General features: G+C 42.1%; 1 protein-coding gene across 2 annotated transcripts; it reads right to left on the reverse strand.

Moving 5' to 3' along the window:
• Positions 1–1995: 1995 nt before the first annotated feature.
• prkacaa (protein kinase, cAMP-dependent, catalytic, alpha, genome duplicate a) lies at positions 1996–17456 on the reverse strand. 2 transcript variants are annotated; one of them, XM_010730405.3, is made up of 10 exons: positions 16615–17456; positions 8322–8383; positions 7676–7804; positions 7074–7172; positions 6907–6989; positions 6697–6823; positions 6508–6603; positions 5762–5884; positions 3493–3657; positions 1996–2647 (listed from the first exon to the last, which is right to left on the reverse strand). In XM_010730405.3, the coding sequence occupies exons 1-10, from the start codon at positions 16658–16660 to the stop codon at positions 2522–2524; spliced, it is 1056 nt and encodes a 351-aa protein (XP_010728707.1). In that variant the 5' UTR covers positions 16661–17456; the 3' UTR covers positions 1996–2521. The 2 variants fall into 2 exon arrangements, with proteins under 2 accessions (XP_010728707.1, XP_019120542.2); XM_019264997.2 differs by lacking the exon at positions 16615–17456 and adding an exon at positions 11000–11491.
• Positions 17457–17785: the final 329 nt, after the last annotated feature.

Consider the following 17785-nt stretch of genomic DNA (forward strand, 5'->3'; position numbering starts at 1 on the left):
CTTCTACCCACCAACTCGGATTTAGTCATTTGTCAGAACATAAAGACCAAAGATATCACATGTGCTCTCTTCAAAAGCATTACATTTTGTCTTTAAAAAAAAAAAGGTTCAAATAATTAGCACAAATCAATTAAATAGGAGATTTGAAAGGGCGGGGCATGTGCTTCACTATTTGTAAAAGACTGGAAAGTTGGTTGGTGATCCACTGCATTGTTCAATGTGATGCTCTTAACAAATCAAAAAGGTATAACAGCTTTGAGACTGTTGGCTGTGGAAACAATAATTTCTCAAACATGTCTCAGGTCCAGGAGATGTCTTGCCGTTGGGTTGCTTTACCACATGCAAGAAAAACCAAGCTCACCAGAGAAACATGTATTATACAAAAACACACATCATGTTTCCAAACAGCATTTAAACATCTCCATCAGACAATTCAAGACATTCAAAAAGGTATCCTGCGTTTGATCTCAATTACATTAAGAGACTGCCAAAATAATTACTCAAGCCTACTGAAATCATTTAGAGTCGAAAAACATTCTCAAAAATGTCATGTTACAAGACTTTATGACAAATAGATTGATGCACATCAAACAATTCACAGAAGCTTTTCAGTGAGATGGACAAAGTCTAGCACCTAGGGCCTATGGAGAGTGGGGCTGGGGGCAGGCGGACGAAAAAAAAAAAAAAAACGAACATCCTTCATCAAACTAAAACAAATGTGTTCAGTCAACAAACCAGCAGTAAGATTTGGTCTGCGATTGTCTTGCATCCACAGAAATAAACTTGGCAAAAGGGGACAGCTTTAGGACAGCTTCCTTAGTTTAATTTGTTACATAGAAAGCTTGAAAACGGAAAGAAAACACTCCAATCTCAACAGTCCAAAAATTTGATTGGACTACAAATCTATCTGAAGGTGTTACATATACGGTATATACAAGAGAAAGGGGAAAAAACAATTATCAAGGTGAGAAGCACAAGTTCAGTGACAATTATCAACAAACTGTTGCCCTACAACTGAATAATGAAAAAAGCCCAGAGGAACTTTCCAACATGTTTAACTGGGTCTTGTTCCACCTTCAAAATAGAGCAGCCGAGAGTCCATTTTAATAGTTAAGCATGTTATCCATGGTCTCAGGTACCTCAACACAAATAAACCATAACGCTCTGCCATCTTTCTTTAAAAGTGATATTGTACAAAAATAACATGCACATTTTGTTGAATGAATGTTTTGCTACTTTTTTGCGTATTAAATTCCACCACCGTCATCGTTACATACAGAAAACTTTGCAATGTTCTCAGTTTGCAAATTTGGCAGAATTTATATTTGTTTATTTATGAAATCTTAATTCAGTTTCACAGCTATGAGACAATGTCAATGATGGATATTTCATGATCTGTCAGTTTTTTATATATATATATATATATATATATATATATATCTTATCTAATATATATATATATATATATATATATATATATATCGCATGTGTATATACACATACATATACACACACACGTATAAATGTACTATGAATTAAATAAACAATAGTCAGGAGTGTGACCACAATGTTAGTTGCTGCTAAATCACAGCTTTTTAAACCCACCCTTGAGCACTAAATAACACACAAGCACAGAGATTGACATAAAAAGGACAAAATGATCACCAATAGGATTCTTAAAATGCTCTAATAAATTCAGCTAAGAGAAAGACAGACTTAAATCCAGATCTCATGTTTACAATTTCTCACAGGTCCCCACGAAGAGTAAGACCTAGATGAAGTTTACTGTGATAATTCAGTTTCACTCTGATCAAAGAGGTCAACACTGCTTCATCTGTAAGCAGTGAGTGCATCATCTACCCAATAATCATGCCACATTGAGCAGACAAAGGCAGGTGCAGAGAGTTTTCAAGCTTTAAACCAAATGGGCACAAGGGCTGATGCCACCATGGCCAAAGCTCTGCACCAATGCTTTCGACACAGTTTTCCAACCAGTTGGCATTATGATAGGCACATCTGTTGGACTTGGTATTGCTTGGACAGATTCAGGATGGAGAGATGAAGGGGAGGGGGTGGGGCCAGGGTGACAAGATACAACAATCACTCTTTGAGAAGCTTGTAGAGGGCCCTGTTCAAAAAAAAGGAGCCTAGCAGATTCAGTACCTTAACAGAAAATCAATGCCTCAACCTGCGAAGACTGAAAACATGTCATTACACCATCAGAAAGATACAAGTATAGCTGGATAGCCACAACCTATGCCTGTTCTCCTCGAGCCCCTGCCACAAGCACAAGAGGGATAAATAAAATGAATAGGTAACAGTTGAGAAACAATCAGAAAAGGCAACACTGCTGGTTCTGTTGGATCTTTCTTCACTTTGCCTACCTTTCGACTGGGGGGATTTTACATTGTTGTCGTCATTACAAATAAACAAGTTAGCAGTCCACCCTAGTGCTTCCTTTCTTCGGACCCCCTTTTACTTTCTAAATTCCTGTCTGTCTCTCCGCTACTCATGGTTGGATCTAGAACTCAGCAAACTCCTTTGCACACTTCTCTGTGAAGGAGACTCTGATTTCCTCTTCCTCGTAGTCATCAAAGTTGCTTGTGTCGCCGGGGCCTTTGCACTTAGGAATAAAGGGGGCTTCCACCTAGAACACACACAGGACAATCAAATAATCAGAATGATGCACTGTGGTAGAGTGCACCTAATGGAGAGCACCAAAACCATAGCATGCACCATAAACTACTGGATGGCATTGGAACAGGCCTCAGGAGATAAAGGGACAATAATAAAAAAAAAAAACACACATTTATAATCATTTAAAATATATAAAGTTTGTCTGCATTCATGTGTAGGCAGAGACAGTAAAAAAGGCCCAAGAGGCACTTTTTCTGTTAAAATGAATAAAGATTAAAACAATGACGTGTGTATTTTAAATGACATGTTCTTACAGTGTTTATTCTGGATTGTTATCAACATTTAACACACCTCGTCAGTACTCATTACATGACTACCCTGGTCTGTCATGTAATGGCGACCTCTCTGTGCTGCATTTTCCCCAGCTTTTTCTGATGAGTTCAAGGTTAGGAAGAGGTCATTTCAACATGCTGAACCTTCGAATTGTGGTTCAGGCCTTGTACAAATAACCCAGAATTTATGTGGATTATATTTATATTGTAATGTAAAATAATGTAGGACTTAGTTCTTCAGCTTTTATGTTGAAGAAAAGGAAGGAAACACATGTTCTGTGTGTTTTAGACATTTTTGCCATTAGCCTCTAACATAATGTCATTTATGCAGAGAGAGCACAGATGGTGTGAAATTACCCGTGGCCACAAATGTAGACTAAAGACCCTTCCACTGACCGAAGTGTCATTAAAGCAATTTTCCTTTGTCAGCATCACTTTTCTTGTGACCTTCCACTTTCGAAAAACAGCAGGTGGCTGGCTCTATTTGTACATACTACTACTCTATGACGGGCTGCTCTCTCACCTTCCTCTGGTAGATAGCAATCCAATCAGTGGTGGCAAACCACTTGTGGCCCTTGATATCATTGACTCCATTCCTGAGGTTGCCGAAGCGCTTGGTCAGGTCCACCTGCAGCAAATTTCTCAACAGATCCTTCAGGTCTGAGCTGAAGTGGGAGGGAAAGCGAACCTGCAAAAGCCAGAAAAAGTGTGAGCGAGTGTTCTCAGCATTTTATACCTCATGTAATGTTTCTTAAATAAACTGTGCTCAGCCGTACATCAATGCAAGCTTCTGTAGTGCTGTGAGTGGTACAATCTAAAATTATATTATTCAGACTAATGCTGAATGTGGATTAGGGCTGCCACAAACAATTATTTTGATAGTCGACTAATCACCGATTATTTTTTCGATTAGTCGACTAATCGGATCATACGTAAATTGACTGTAAAACATACAGCTTATCGCACCAGCACGCAGCTGATCAGATCATTAGCTTTCAGCTTGACGTATGAGCTAACTGAAAATAAAAACAATTTAGATGATAGCTCATTAACCCTTTAATGAGAGTCCACGGCCCCGGGAAACGGCGGGGTCCGGGCGGGCGGGCGCTGTAAAGCTTGAGGTTGGAGCCGCGAGCCACCTTCGCCCCCGAGCCTTTCCAAACCGACCCAGAGCTGGTCGCGGCGCGGAGGAAAGGCGCCCAGTGGGGGCCAGCCAGCACCGGGGAGAGGTCCCACGGGGGGTTCTCCCGCACCGTGCGGCCGTCCCTGATCCGAGTTGAATCCCCCGGGCAGACGTTGCGGAAAAATCGTGCTGATTGGTTAAAACACCGCCCTGAATTCACGGGGATTCACTGAAGTTGCGCTGAAGTTGCAAATCGCAACATCGCGAATTCCTGGAGGATCTGTTATGGTATCATTTACGGTACAGTCAGACCTGACGCCGATTACCACTACTGCACATGTGCGTAGGTGTGGGTGTGTATGTGACAGAAAGGCAGACGCGGCAGTGGAAGCTGCAGTCGCAGTTTCGAGAGAAAAGCAAAGTAAAAAAAAAACAAAAAAACGATGCGTCGACTACGATTTTGTTCGTCGACATAATCCTGACTAATCGTGGCAGCCCTAATGTGGATGAGAGTTGCCTGGTTGTGACACGTCTGCTTGTTTGCACTGTTCCACCTTCTCCTCTCTCCACAGAATGGCTCACTCACCACTAGTAGTTTTGTTTTTTTTTGCTTTTTTCACCACTGTTGAGTTACAACCATGGCGGCCATTTGGGAGATGCTTAAACTGGCCTGTCCAGCATCAACTATGGTGCCATGTTCACTGTCACTGAGGGTCACCAACTGATGCTAGAAACCCTGTCTGATTGATCATTCATTGTAGTTGTATGATTGGATTTGGTGTATGTACCTAATAAACTGGCAAATCTATATAAAATCTATGCCTATATGCCGTTGTACTTGTCTTGTGAAATCACCGGGACACATGCAGTTATTTCTGTGCTAATAATTCTCCAAGACAAACAACCAGGTTATTTGTAAGTAAAAGACTCAAATTTCTTGAACGTGTAGTTGGTTTGACCTAATCAGAAATACTCTTATAGTACCAAACTCTGCATCTTTACTGTTAATTTTATAATCTAAAAATAAAACAGAAAGAACCAGCCAAAAGGAACATTAAAGATTAAAATTATTATAACCAAGTTAGGGGGGGAGGGGGGAGCATTAAGCGTTAGGATTTATTAATAAAAAGTGAGGTATTTTCATGTCCTATTAATTAGGAGAAATATAATGAACACATTTTTTCACCAAAGACTGGATTTCAGTGCAAGGGGTAGAGGAACTGATGAGTTATGAGCAGTAAATGTTTCCCTACAAGTAATGCAATGGTGCTGAGGGTAAGAGGCAGTCAATTAGACACCTCACTAGTCTATAAATGGGGTGATCTCAAAGTTTAAAAGGTAATTAACTTTAAATCTTTACAGCTGTTAAATTATGTCACAATCCCAACACAATCCTTATAATATAATTAAGATTGTGACAGCACTACCACTGTGAAGCTGTTTTCATGCCTGAGTAAAACAGTGCTTTTAAACTGCGTTTTGAAATTCAGAACCGAAGAAGCTTCTCGGATGCGAAGTGAAACATCTTCACAGATCTTTTACTTTCAAACTACAGCTTCAAAAGCACCACCTCTGTTGAGAGACAGTGTAGAATTGTGCACTGTGTTGTGTTGGGACAATCAAACCACTACAAATAAAAAAAGGTTTAGGTAGGCTTCTCTAAACTCACCTTCCCTGATACAATCTTCTCGTAAATCTGAATAGGCTGGTCTGCAAAGAAGGGGGGGTAACCAGCAGCCATCTCATATATCAGCACCCCCAGAGCCCACCAGTCCACTGCTTTATTGTAACCCTGGAAAACACAAAGGAAATGAAGGGCGGTCAGATATGTCCCCAAACAAAAACTGTCTTACATTTGAGTGTTGACAATAGACTGTAAAGAGCAAACTGCAGCACAGTACTAAAGTTGACAATTAAACAGTTTCCTAAAACCTCGTTTGCACTGCATGGCCAGGCTTGACTTTTCTCGATTTCGTTTTTCGTCAGAGTAAATGGGATTTTTTAGCTGATCGTCATATTGAAACTGCTGTGACATCACCTTCAATGTGACACGAACACCATAACAATGAACGACATGAAGGGACGGTGTCCTTGATTCTTGTTTTATAATCATAAAAGGCTGAAGGCAGCAAGACAAAACTTGACTTTGGACGAGGAGACCGCTGCTCTGTGTCGCTCAAGTGATTATTCCCTCTGTCCAATCTGATCTGCAGTATTTTCATTTTCCAGGTATTTGCATCAGGTACTACCCACAGCCAAAAAAGAATGGTTCCATGTGAGTCCAGCAGAGCAGTACCATGCAGTGGGAGCGAGGTGTGAAGAACATACATGAACTCTCATGTTTAGCTGGAATCTTCCCTGGCCTTGTGATATAAAGAGTAGTCCTGTTCAATAATGGTAACTCTGAGCACTTACTTTACTGAGGATGATCTCTGGTGCCAGGTACTCTGGGGTCCCGCAAAGCGTCCAGGTTCGGCCCTTCACCCTTTTCGCAAATCCAAAATCTGTTACCTGGGAAACAACAACAGAGCTCTGAGCACTGATCCCATAATTCAAGAGCAACAAATATAACTGTTGTGGATGGCTAAGAAAACAAATCGTTACCTGTATGTAACCTTGCTGGTCAATGAGCAGGTTCTCCGGCTTAAGATCTCGGTAGATGAGATCCAGCGAGTGAAGGTATTCAAAGGTCAGTACAATCTGGGCTGCGTAGAAGCGGGCGTGTGGTTCACTGCAAAACAGGTAATGCACAAAGTTTACAGTACAACCAGTGGCGTGTGGAAATATTTAGGAGCTAACTAAAGGTCAACTTACCTGAATCTACCGATTCTCCTTAAGTGTGAGAACATTTCGCCTCCGGGTACATACTCCATTATCATATACAGATTACTGTTGTCCTGTAGGAAGATGAGCAAAGTCTTACTCTGAATGTAAAACACACACAAAAATGACAGCACACAGATAAACTTTTTAATGCATACCTTAAAAGAGTGCTCCAGTCGCACCAGAAAGGGAAAGCTGACAGCTTGCAGGATACGTTTCTCGTTCAGTGTGTGTTCTATCTGCTTCAGCTTAACTACCTGAGATTTAGGATTAAATAGGTTAGTACAAGCAAACTAGCATTTGAACACACAAGATTTCATCTGAATCACACAATATTATAACCTGGTACTCTTTCAGTGAGAATAAATGTGATGTCATTTTAAGACTGATGCACCCTCAGAAAAAGCAAAGTGCTACAAAAAACACATTGGAGTCTGTCACAGTCACTTCTGCTAGCCAGGAAAACACCACAGATTAGAGATAATTAACATTACACTGGGGATGACTTACAGTTTGTGACATTAGAAAGTCAAATAAATGTACAATTTGTCTACACTTTGTCATCAACTCCAGCCTGAATGCTTGTTAGTAAGTATGGATTATTCTTGGCTCTTTGTTTTAAGCTGTCCAAGCCCTTTTATACTTACTAATACTTTCTACAAAAGATACATTATCATCATGCCCAACTTGAGCATTAAATTTTATTTTATCTTTTACCAAGTCGTGGTTCTCTTGTATATTAGGCCTAAAAGTACTGTACCTTCTGTTTGTCAAGTATTTTCATGGCAAAATGCTGGCCCGACTCTTTGTGTTTAACCAGCATGACTCGACCAAATGAACCAGTGCCTAAGGTCTTCAAACGCTCAAAGTGGTCCAGTGCCGCAGTTTGCTGAGGAGCAGAAGAGGGTGTCAGTTAGAGAAAGGGGTGCATAACAAGTCAGCCACATACCATGACAAGCCCAGTTCACTGTTTTTCCTGACTAATACCTCAACCGTCCTGTCAAGTATTTTGATAATAAAAATAATGTTGTTTGATGTGAATTATACATGTCATTTTGTTTATGGAGTCTACATTAGAAGTGTTTATGTGGTTAAAGAAAGAAAGAAAAAGAGAAAGAAATAAATCATATATTCCGCTTCAGTCCAGTAGAGGGTGCACTGTCCCTCTAAAATAAATAGGATTTAATTTGTTCATGGGCGGGACTATTTTCCAGTCTGCCTGCCAGATTAAAAAAAAAACATGTGAAAGGAGAAGTTAAGTCTAGTCAAGATTTATTGTAAGTTGCACAATCACATTAAGGTGTCAACACATAAGTAAAAACTATATTTGCAAATGTATAATAACACTGTTCAGTAATAGTAATAATGAGCAGAAAGGGAGAAGTGATTCTCTTTCAGTCTCTCACCTGTGCTGGATTCTCCCATTTCTTCAGGAAATCTTCTTTGGCTTTGGCAAGAAACTCCTTCACTGTAATTAGGAACAAAGTGCAAATTCTTTAGAGAGAGAGTTTGTTTCTTTCAAAAACCACCAAGTCCAGACTCATAGGATTTTGTATAATAGGTCTCCCCGTGTAAACACCAAAGGCCCAGAGAACACCGTACTTTTTGTGTTTTACAATAAAATGTGGAGGCCATGTGAGATATTCCAGCAACTGAGTGTGATAGATGTTATGTGCCTAGGTGTACATGAACATAAATACTGCCCAGCTGTCTTCTCAGCGTGGACTCGCTGCTTCCTTTGATGCTGGGTCCCATGAAAAGTGCACAAGATAAATACAGAACACGTGGCTGAATTTGGGAATTCAACTAATGCTAGACATTTATCTAAACACTAATGCTTCAAGGTTCACGATAATAAAGCAACAGTTTACCCATAGAATAGAACAAATCACTACAAACTGACTTAAAATGAAAAATATATTGATAAGTTAGTCACTCTGCTGACATCTTTCAAAATAACTCAACTTAAAAGGTGCAGTGTGTAAGATCTGGGGCCTTTATTTTCAGAATAAGGCAGATGTGGAATATAATATTCAGAATTATGCTTTCATGCATGAATTATAACCTGAAAATATGAATGTTTTTATTTTTGTTACTTAAAATTATCCTTTTATATCTACAGTGGGAGTGAGGTCATAGGAGGTACAGTACAGAAAGCTAACTCTAGACTGAATGAAATGTTGTTTCTCCTTTACACTAGGAAGGTGAGGGTGATGTGAGGAGGAGATTACACCACTAGATGCGACTAAATTCTACACACTGGACCTTTAAAACTACCAAAAGAAGTCCAAGAAATGCACATGTCACAGCTGTAACTCTTTCTAGTTCAAGATATCCCCAAAAACAATCAAAAAGAAAGCCACTCGCGTGTCATCTCAGCTACTGTTTGTATGTGGAAGACTCTGAACTCTGAAGCTTCTACGGTCTAATTAAACTAATTTTGTCCCTTTTAAAATCATCACACTAAAATCACCCCCACCGTCCCCAATGTGATTTATGGCAGCCTCGTGACGCGGGGATGCCTCTCTATAAAAACGACTGCAGCTAAAAATGAATAAAAAAAACAAACAGAAAAACTGCAAGAAAACCTTCTGCTGATGGAACGGCTCAAACAATGCGGATGACCAGGCCTCAGTGCTATTTGGAATATGCGACATGACTTCAGTATTGCTGGTCAATCATAGTGCCCACACAGCTTGACAAAACCTGAGCAGCTGGCAAAGAAAACAATGGGGCTGTACACACTGGAGGCAGCCACTGCCTCACACCACAAAACCCATGCTTGTGCATTATAGCCAAAGATGGATTTGCACAATGAGTGACCCATTTCTGAGTTGATATAAATTAGAAGAACAATATATTTACAGTCTATTGATTATTTATTGATATTTTTATGGTCAACATTTTAAGATTTCTGTGGAATACTGTCCACTTATAATAAATAAGATAATATATATGTATATAAAAAAAACAGAGATGGAATACATCTGGTCTCTGAACAAACATGCAACACTGTGCATACACACACACACATACATACATGCTATTACAGACCAACAGCGATATGGCCTGTGGACAGATTTTGACAGCTTGGCACACAATACCATATACAGCGGTTCATTTTTCGTGCCCTCATCTTTATGGGTCTAATCAGAGCGCTCTGTGGGAACATGTAGATAACCGGTCCTTCCTCATTCCTCTTTAGCATCTGTGTGCTCGTTTGGAGGACACGAGGCTGCCCTAGCAGATGAGAGCGCAGCTTTTTCGGGCGAGGATGTAAATATACATCTGCTGTCAAATAATTTACAATAATTAACCATTATTGGGTTTCATTTACTGCAGTGAATATCAAGCAAGTGCACACAAAAATGGCTTGAATCAAATTAAATCAATATTATTTATATTAATAAATGAACAACTGAAAAACAGCAAGCATACGAAGCATATTGACTCTTTCAGCATATCCGCTGAGGCCAATAAGCTGTCAATAGTAACACATTTTTGTATACCGATATTTAAAATGAGAAAAGATAAATATTTTGAAAATGTTATAAACAAGAAGAAATTTCTCATGAAAGAGCGCACGCATCTCCCCTTCTCCGTCTCTCACACACACACACACACACGCACACACACTTGAAAACTACACAAAAAGCTTAATCCTGGTCTAGCTAATGTGATTTCCTCCTAATTCTCCAAAGACCAGCAACTCCAACAATAGGATGGGAGAAAGCCAGCAAGAACGGCAAAGACCAAAGTTCGCGTAAACATGTCGAGAGCACTGTAGCTCCCACAAGAGAGCGATGGAAGGAGAGTGGTCAACAGGGAGAAAACATTTCCCGTGAACGTTGTTCAACTCCTACTTCCAGAAACAGAAAGAGCCACACATGGAGCTATTCCTGTCATAACTTGGAGCCGGTCAGAGGAAAGATGTGGGCGTTCCTGCAAAAACAGTTGTTGAGAGCTTAATGGCGAAATCAACAGCTGTCTGTTCTGTTAGATTTAAGAGACTTGGCTGACATAGTTACTACGGTAATTTCAGGTGATCAACACCCCGACTCTCCTGTAAGCCCACATTCCTTACCATCTGGGATGACTACGGGTACCTCTGGTGCTGCACCATCTGCTGAGCGTGACCCTGATTCACTTGAGCGCGAGGATGATTCCCTCTTCCCTGCATGCCTTCTGGAACTCTTCCTGTCACACATTAGCTCTGCAAAGTCTCCCCTGTTCTTCTTCCTTGGCCTCTTCCTCACAGTCACTGAGTCATGACCTATCCTCCCCCCCGTGAGAGTGCTATGGTCAGATCAGCAGCCCCGCTCATCCACAGAAACCTGACAAATGTCCTTGCCGACGGGGGTGTCTTCAGTCTCTCCTGCGACTTGTCACTTTGCTGGGGACCAAGTTCAGAAAGTAACATCCACATCTAGTGTACAGTCAAAATTCGCATTGACAGCAGCACTGCTCCCGTTACACTCACACAGATCAATTGGACCCTTGCTTTGGTTTGTATCAATATTTATTCTGTGCACAAAGTACTCTCTGCTGTTCCCTCCCATGTCAAACACACACACACACGCAGACACAAACACACACATGACAGACACAGAGGCTATATATTGATCTAAACAGGGGCATAATCACCAGGGGGAGGGGTATAAAACACTAGCTGGTATATTTATCCAGCCCAGAGAGGAGGTCCTATGGAAAACTAGGCCTAAGTGAAGACCCTTGAGATGAACTAGACACATCTAGTTGCAACTAAAACTTTCCCTAATTAGCAGAACCAATCAGATCCGAGATGAAGAAGTTTGACTCGATCTGGGTGTTTTGAAAAACATAAAAGTACCCGTCTCATGAGACGCCAGCAAAGCAGGGACGCACAAACCGCTGTGAAACTTTTTCCTCCCTGACCAAATGCACCAGAGAGTCTGTGTAGTGCCAGTGCTGAATCGATCCTCCGAAAAAGAAAAAAGAAAAAAAAAAAATCAATCCTACATCTCTCCCCTGGGCCTTGCTGGCCCACTCTGACGCAGAAACAGAGGGGTTATATTAGGGCGAGCTGACCGACATTTAACTATGAAGCGCGCCAAATCAGGTCCCAGTCTACACCAGACCTTGTTTAGATCGCATTCCCATGTCGCACATAAGAAATCAGTCAGAGGGGCAAACAGATGAATAGAAACTAGGAAGGTGTTAAAAGTGATAAATCAATAGTCATCAGCTCAATATTGGCAGCTGATATTTTACTGTGACTATGGTAAAAACTAGAATGTGTTACTGGCCAATTTAGGAGCAGGTTTGCTGACATTCAAACGCATAGGAATCAGAGGTAATGTGTGATAGATGATGTGCGTGTTACAGTATTAATTTCCATCACTACAGGAAACAGTGATAACAGACAATAACCTCAGCAAGCTAACCTGTTCGGTAGCCGTGCAAAACAAGTTCCCCTCGATACCGTTTTTGCAACAGCACCGTTGCTTCATCGTGGGCTCAGCACTGCTCGAGACGCTTGTGATTAGTTTGAAGACATCCAAACAACAACAACAACAACAAGCTGGAGCATTTTCCACTACACCAGAATGATAATGGCTGCAGCCAGAGCCATCTCCAATGCTGACACAGCACTGTGGAAATCTGGCTACGTGTGACTATTACCACCACGACCTCTTGGCTGATCCACCAAACGCGGCGTCTCATTCTGTTTTTCCATATTGATTGTATATTTTTAGTGTATTATTACATTGTGATTTTATATTTACACATTCAGTGGGTTAGTTTTTGGCTCAGTGAAAAAAATAAACACATTCAGTGGGTTAGTTTTTGGCTCAGTGAAAAAAATAAATAAAAAATTCATCTTCCATAACTGCTTATCCTTATCAGGGCTGTGAGGGGCTGGAGCCAATCCCAGCTGGCACTGGGCGAGAGGCGGGGTACATCCTGGACAAGTCACCAGTCCGATCACATAGAGACAACAATTAATCTGTTAACTTTGAACTGTGGGAGGAAGCCAGACACGGTGAGAACACGCAAACTTCTGAACCAGTGACATTCTTGCTGTGAGGCGACAGCGCTGACCACTGTACCGCCGTGCCCCCCTGCGATAAAAGCTAACCAGCCACATATAACATGTTCTAGGTGGGAATGCTGCACCGTCGTTCTGTATGAAATGTGGAGTGGGGGGGCACTGATGTTCCATCTTTGAGCTGGCAACACATCGCCTAATCGACATCTGTGTAAAAAGGGTGAGGCAGGACGGCGCACAAAGTTATCACACTAAGGCACCTCTTTTGCTTCCTGAGTGGTGGAACACTATCTAAGAAAATAAATAAAAATTAAAAAAAAAAATCACACACTGGCTACTGAGCATTGTGCTAGCACTGTTTGTTTGGTTAAACAGCACAGCAGTATTATTCTCTCTGTAGGAAAAAAAAAATGTATGGTTGAGGTGGTCTTCTTGGTCGTTATAGTATCCTATATCTTTAGTTGATGCAGAGAAAAACAGATTTCAGTATCACTGCCTGGAAATGCGACTGCAGCTTTACAAGACCATCAGACACAAAGATTACCACTACGCCTGTTGTTGCGCCGAGAATCCAGCGGAAACTACTGTTCCTTTTTCCAAACACTGAACTCCATCCTTGCTTTTGCTTGCTGCTGCTTTTTTTTTTGCGTCTCAGGATTGTTCCCTGACAGTATGTCGGCTTGCCAACTTGCCAGTTCAGTGGTATAAGCTTATCTGAGGCGGCTGACTGTCATTTCAACAGCAAGGTCCACTGGTAATCAGTGCGGGGCTTATAACAAAACCCTTTAACCGGAGACAGGAAGTGATGAGCGATCCATACGCAAACCCTTCCCCTGTTACACAAACCAGCTGCGTGCAGAGCTGGGTCAGGACATGAACCACGCAGATATTTATAGATTGAGGGAGTTGCACTTTGACAGGGTGCCACCTCATTATACGATCAAATTCTAAAAACACACAACAGTCAATACAGCAACGCTTGGTGTGATAACTGGCTGGTGAGCACGGTCCTGTGTCTGTGGGACAATGACACAAGAGCTGTGTACGTACACTATGTGTGTGTTCGTATAAGTTCATTACTACACTGTGTAATTGTGTTGTGCTGTGCGGCATGGTGCCCGACACACTCTTCAAAAGAAAGTGAGAAATGCCTTCCTTTGGACTGTAACTAGATAACAATTGGCAATAGTGCAGAGACAAACAACAGGCTGCTCTGTGTGTGTGTATTTGTAGATATGGACATATGCACACAAACACACACTACATATGTCTTGGCTGCTGGCAATACAATGTAAGTAAAACTCCATCAAAGCCAATAGCCTATAAATTTAGTAACATTATCAAAGAAAACAAAACATCAGAATTATCTATCAAACATGTGAGTTTGAGCTCCGCCTGGATCTAGCTAAGCCGGTGCTGACATAGCATGGTCGACGTTTCTATCCCTAACCCGTCCGGCTCCAGAATGAAAACTCACTCCAGCAGCAAGCCTCTAGCTCCTCCTGTGGTTGGTCATGTCTGTCTTCTTCACTGCCGGGGTCCCCTAGACAGGGCCCAGCTCGATGAAACAGCCTTCCTGCAAGCCTCTGAATAACAGACATCATACAAAGCAGGAAGAAAGAGCTGATAGCCAGTACACAGTCTCAATATTGCAGTATGTCCGGAGGTTCTGACCAGCCAAAAAAAAAAAAAATCCAGAATATGTAACACTAAACGGCGTCTTAAAAAGGCCAAAATTTCAAGCTATCCTAGCCTGCTGTGTTTAGTTTGTACAGCAGTAGAGGCGATACCCAACTGTGCAGAGCCTGGGCTGGACCTTCCTTGCTCCTTCACTTCCTGCTGCAGTTCACAGTGTCTGTCCGCCCTGCTTCCTCCTGTGGGCCAGAAATCAGCTTTGTATACTAGTATGGCAGCTCTCCGCTTGTCTTCCCCAGCCTGGAAAGTTCAGGGGAAACGGTCCATTTGCGCCTGAACAAGCTCTCAACACTCTCTTTCCATTTTCCGTAGAAACCAAAGCGAGCTGCCATGTTGTCCTTAATCTCTAGCTGCTCTGTGGAAAATCACGCTCCCGGGTGCGGGCTTTGGACCCCTTGTCTGCACCTGTCTCTGGGGATCAGGGTGGACCACAGTGATCAGGCTGATAAGGATGTGAAGCATGGCATGTGAGCAAAGCTCCCACCAGCACCACCTCTGTCCCTGCCTTACCCTACTAATGCCCCTAAATTTTCATGACTTCTTGTGCACTGAAAAACAAACTTCTGCGCTAATAACACTTGAAAGTCACGGGCCTTGTTACAGTACAAGGGTTACTGCGATGGGTTAAAGTTACACAGTGACTGGAGGTCATTCTTCACACATACTCTCTACCAGCAACAAGGAGCTGACACTCATTTTGCAGATACCCGTTCAGACTTTGCACTCTTGGGTGTTATTTATAGTGTCGTGGATAAAAACATAAAATGCGTGTCCTCCACAGGCCATTGGGGCCAGTGATTGTGAGTGGAAAAAGTAGACCTAAGCACTTGGGATTGTGTTTGAACATTTCTTACAGTTCGTTAAGAAATAGGATTACATTTTTAGTACTTAACCACTGAGGTTCACACTAGATGAACGGTTTATTTTGTTAGTTTATATAAATGCCTCCTTGTTTGTTTGTTTTTTTTTATGTTAAAGTAATAAAAGCTAATGTTGGGGGGGAATGAAAAGTTACCCACAAAACAATTGGCAAGAGCGGAGGATCTTTTCCTCTCTGTCTCAGACACACACAAACACGAGCGTGCACAGACACACACACCCACACACACAGCGACACATACAAGTTGCCCTTGTTCTAAATGCTGCTCATCACATGATATTCAAGAGACTCCTCAACTCCCAAGTTTCTGCCTGGAGAGGATCACCCTCATGCATCATATGACCCCCTGTCCTGGTGGATTTTTTACCTTCTCTGATAACAACCAACTCCCCTCTGCCTGCTCGCTTACTGTCAAACACAAGTCAGCGGGATGTAACGCTCAGGTTCAGATTGCATATAAGGCTCAAGTCATCATTTATAGAAAAAAAAAAACACTAAAATATATACATTTTGCTGTGATTCTTAGAAACACAATATTATTAGAAAGTGTTCAAAACACCAGGGTTTAGGTTTGCCTCTGATCTGACCTTACGAAAGGAGAGTGGGGGGAAAAAAACACACAAAAAAAAAACATCTGAACACATGATCAGCAAAGAAACCTATGACTGTTGTATAAGGTTAGTTGTTGTCATCCTCACTGGTACCTCTCAATATAACCTTGGGCTTTTAATCACGAGCTTTCCCACAGAATCAGCGAAGAGAGACAGAGACAGAGACAGAGAGAGAGAGACAGAGAGAGAGAGAGAGGGAATGATGAATAACATCCTCCATGGACAACATCCATGCTGATCAGTGGAGACGAACATGGTGTGTCACGGTGTAGCTTCCAAGTTTATACGTGAATGTGAACGCAGTAAAGTTCATAATCTAGCCATCAACCACCCCTCGGTATTAGAAAGCAGTGGTGTCTTTGTGGGATAGGGTGCTCGGGGCCTTACAGGTGTTATGCACTTCTTATTTCGCATTGCTAATGCGTTCAAACAGGAAATAACCAAAAGCAAATGGATCCACACGACATGATGGTTTTACTACTCACCGCTCTCCATCTCATTGCCCTTCTTCGCGGTGGGCGTGTTGCCCATGATGGCAGGATGATGGTGGAGTGAGTCTCGGACTGAGTCTTCCTTCACAGGTCGTTGAGTGATGCTAACACCGCTAAAACGCAGGTCAATGAAGCTGACAGCTAGCTACTAGCTAGCAGCTATCATAATTGACTAACGAGTGTAAATATATTCCCACCCCCCCTCCCTTAAAAAATACCTTTCCTTATGCGCGTTTGTGTGAGTGTGTGTGTTCGCAAAACTCCAACCAAGCGAGTATATATCCAAGTATGCAGTTAACACTGGCTGCTTTCAGGTTAGCACGGTGGCTAACTCCTACCAAGGATCGCCAACGGTTGTTAGCTTCGCAGCGTTAGCGAGTCAGTTTCCAATGTCCGATGTCACTCGGGTGTCCTTTATTTCCAGAGACGGCTTGGTTTATCTCCCCAAAAAAGAAAAAGAAAAAGAAAAAAGCGTTAGATAGATCGTCGAAAGCTGTTTCCGTATATCTAACGAGCAGGCTAGCGTTAGCTCCCTAGCGTCCCTCGCAGTCGTATCCTGGCCTGAACTAACGTCAACCAGGTGCTATCTCTGGGCCTTTTCTTTTTTCTTTTTTTTTTTTGAGCTGAGACCTGGATAACAAACGCGGTGTCCAGGCTATTCGCTCTTTCCGCTGTTGGTTATGTCAAACGGAGACCTCCCCATTCGTTTCTAGACCAGGCATCAAGTGCAATGGCTTCCTGGGACCGACCATCTGATCGTCGATTCCTAAGATCAACAGACCCCTTCCATTAATCTTCAGACCGCAAGGGAAACTCCAGTCATCCGTCCACCGTGGTCCCGCCTCCGACAAGCTCCCATTGGCTAAACGCGCAGCCACTCATTCGAGAGAAGTTGCGACTCGACTGCTGATTGGATAAGCGTCAATACATCCAATCATTGCATTGATGCGATTCGTCTGTCAAAAAAAGCGTTTATCCCGCCCCCCTCAAGGCTTGCTAGTTAACCAATACGCCCATAACTGTAACTGTGCTCGTTTCTTTTTTTTGGCGTTTGATTGTCAGCAGTTTGTTAATGTCACACTTAGTTTCGTGCAGGATGCAAAGCAAACGCAGTCGCATCTTGCACCCGGCATCCTGTTTGCAGAGCAGTATTTCACATAGCCGT

The sequence above is a fragment of the Larimichthys crocea genome, chromosome XII, assembly GCF_000972845.2.
Source record: "Larimichthys crocea isolate SSNF chromosome XII, L_crocea_2.0, whole genome shotgun sequence".
NCBI classification, from domain to species: Eukaryota; Metazoa; Chordata; class Actinopteri; family Sciaenidae; genus Larimichthys; species Larimichthys crocea.

Bases quoted from the DNA above. Each gene is read 5' to 3' on its own strand.
- prkacaa (XM_019264997.2), bottom strand. From the start codon at position 11,123: ATGTGTGACAGGAAGAGTTCCAGAAGGCATGCAGGGAAGAGGGAATCA. The intron at 7,805-8,321 runs GTGAGAGACTGA...TCTGCTCCTCAG, and splicing joins AATGGGAGAATCCAGCACAG to CAAACTGCGGCACTGGACCA. The intron at 7,173-7,675 runs GTACAGTACTTT...CCTAAATCTCAG, and splicing joins AAATACTTGACAAACAGAAG to GTAGTTAAGCTGAAGCAGAT.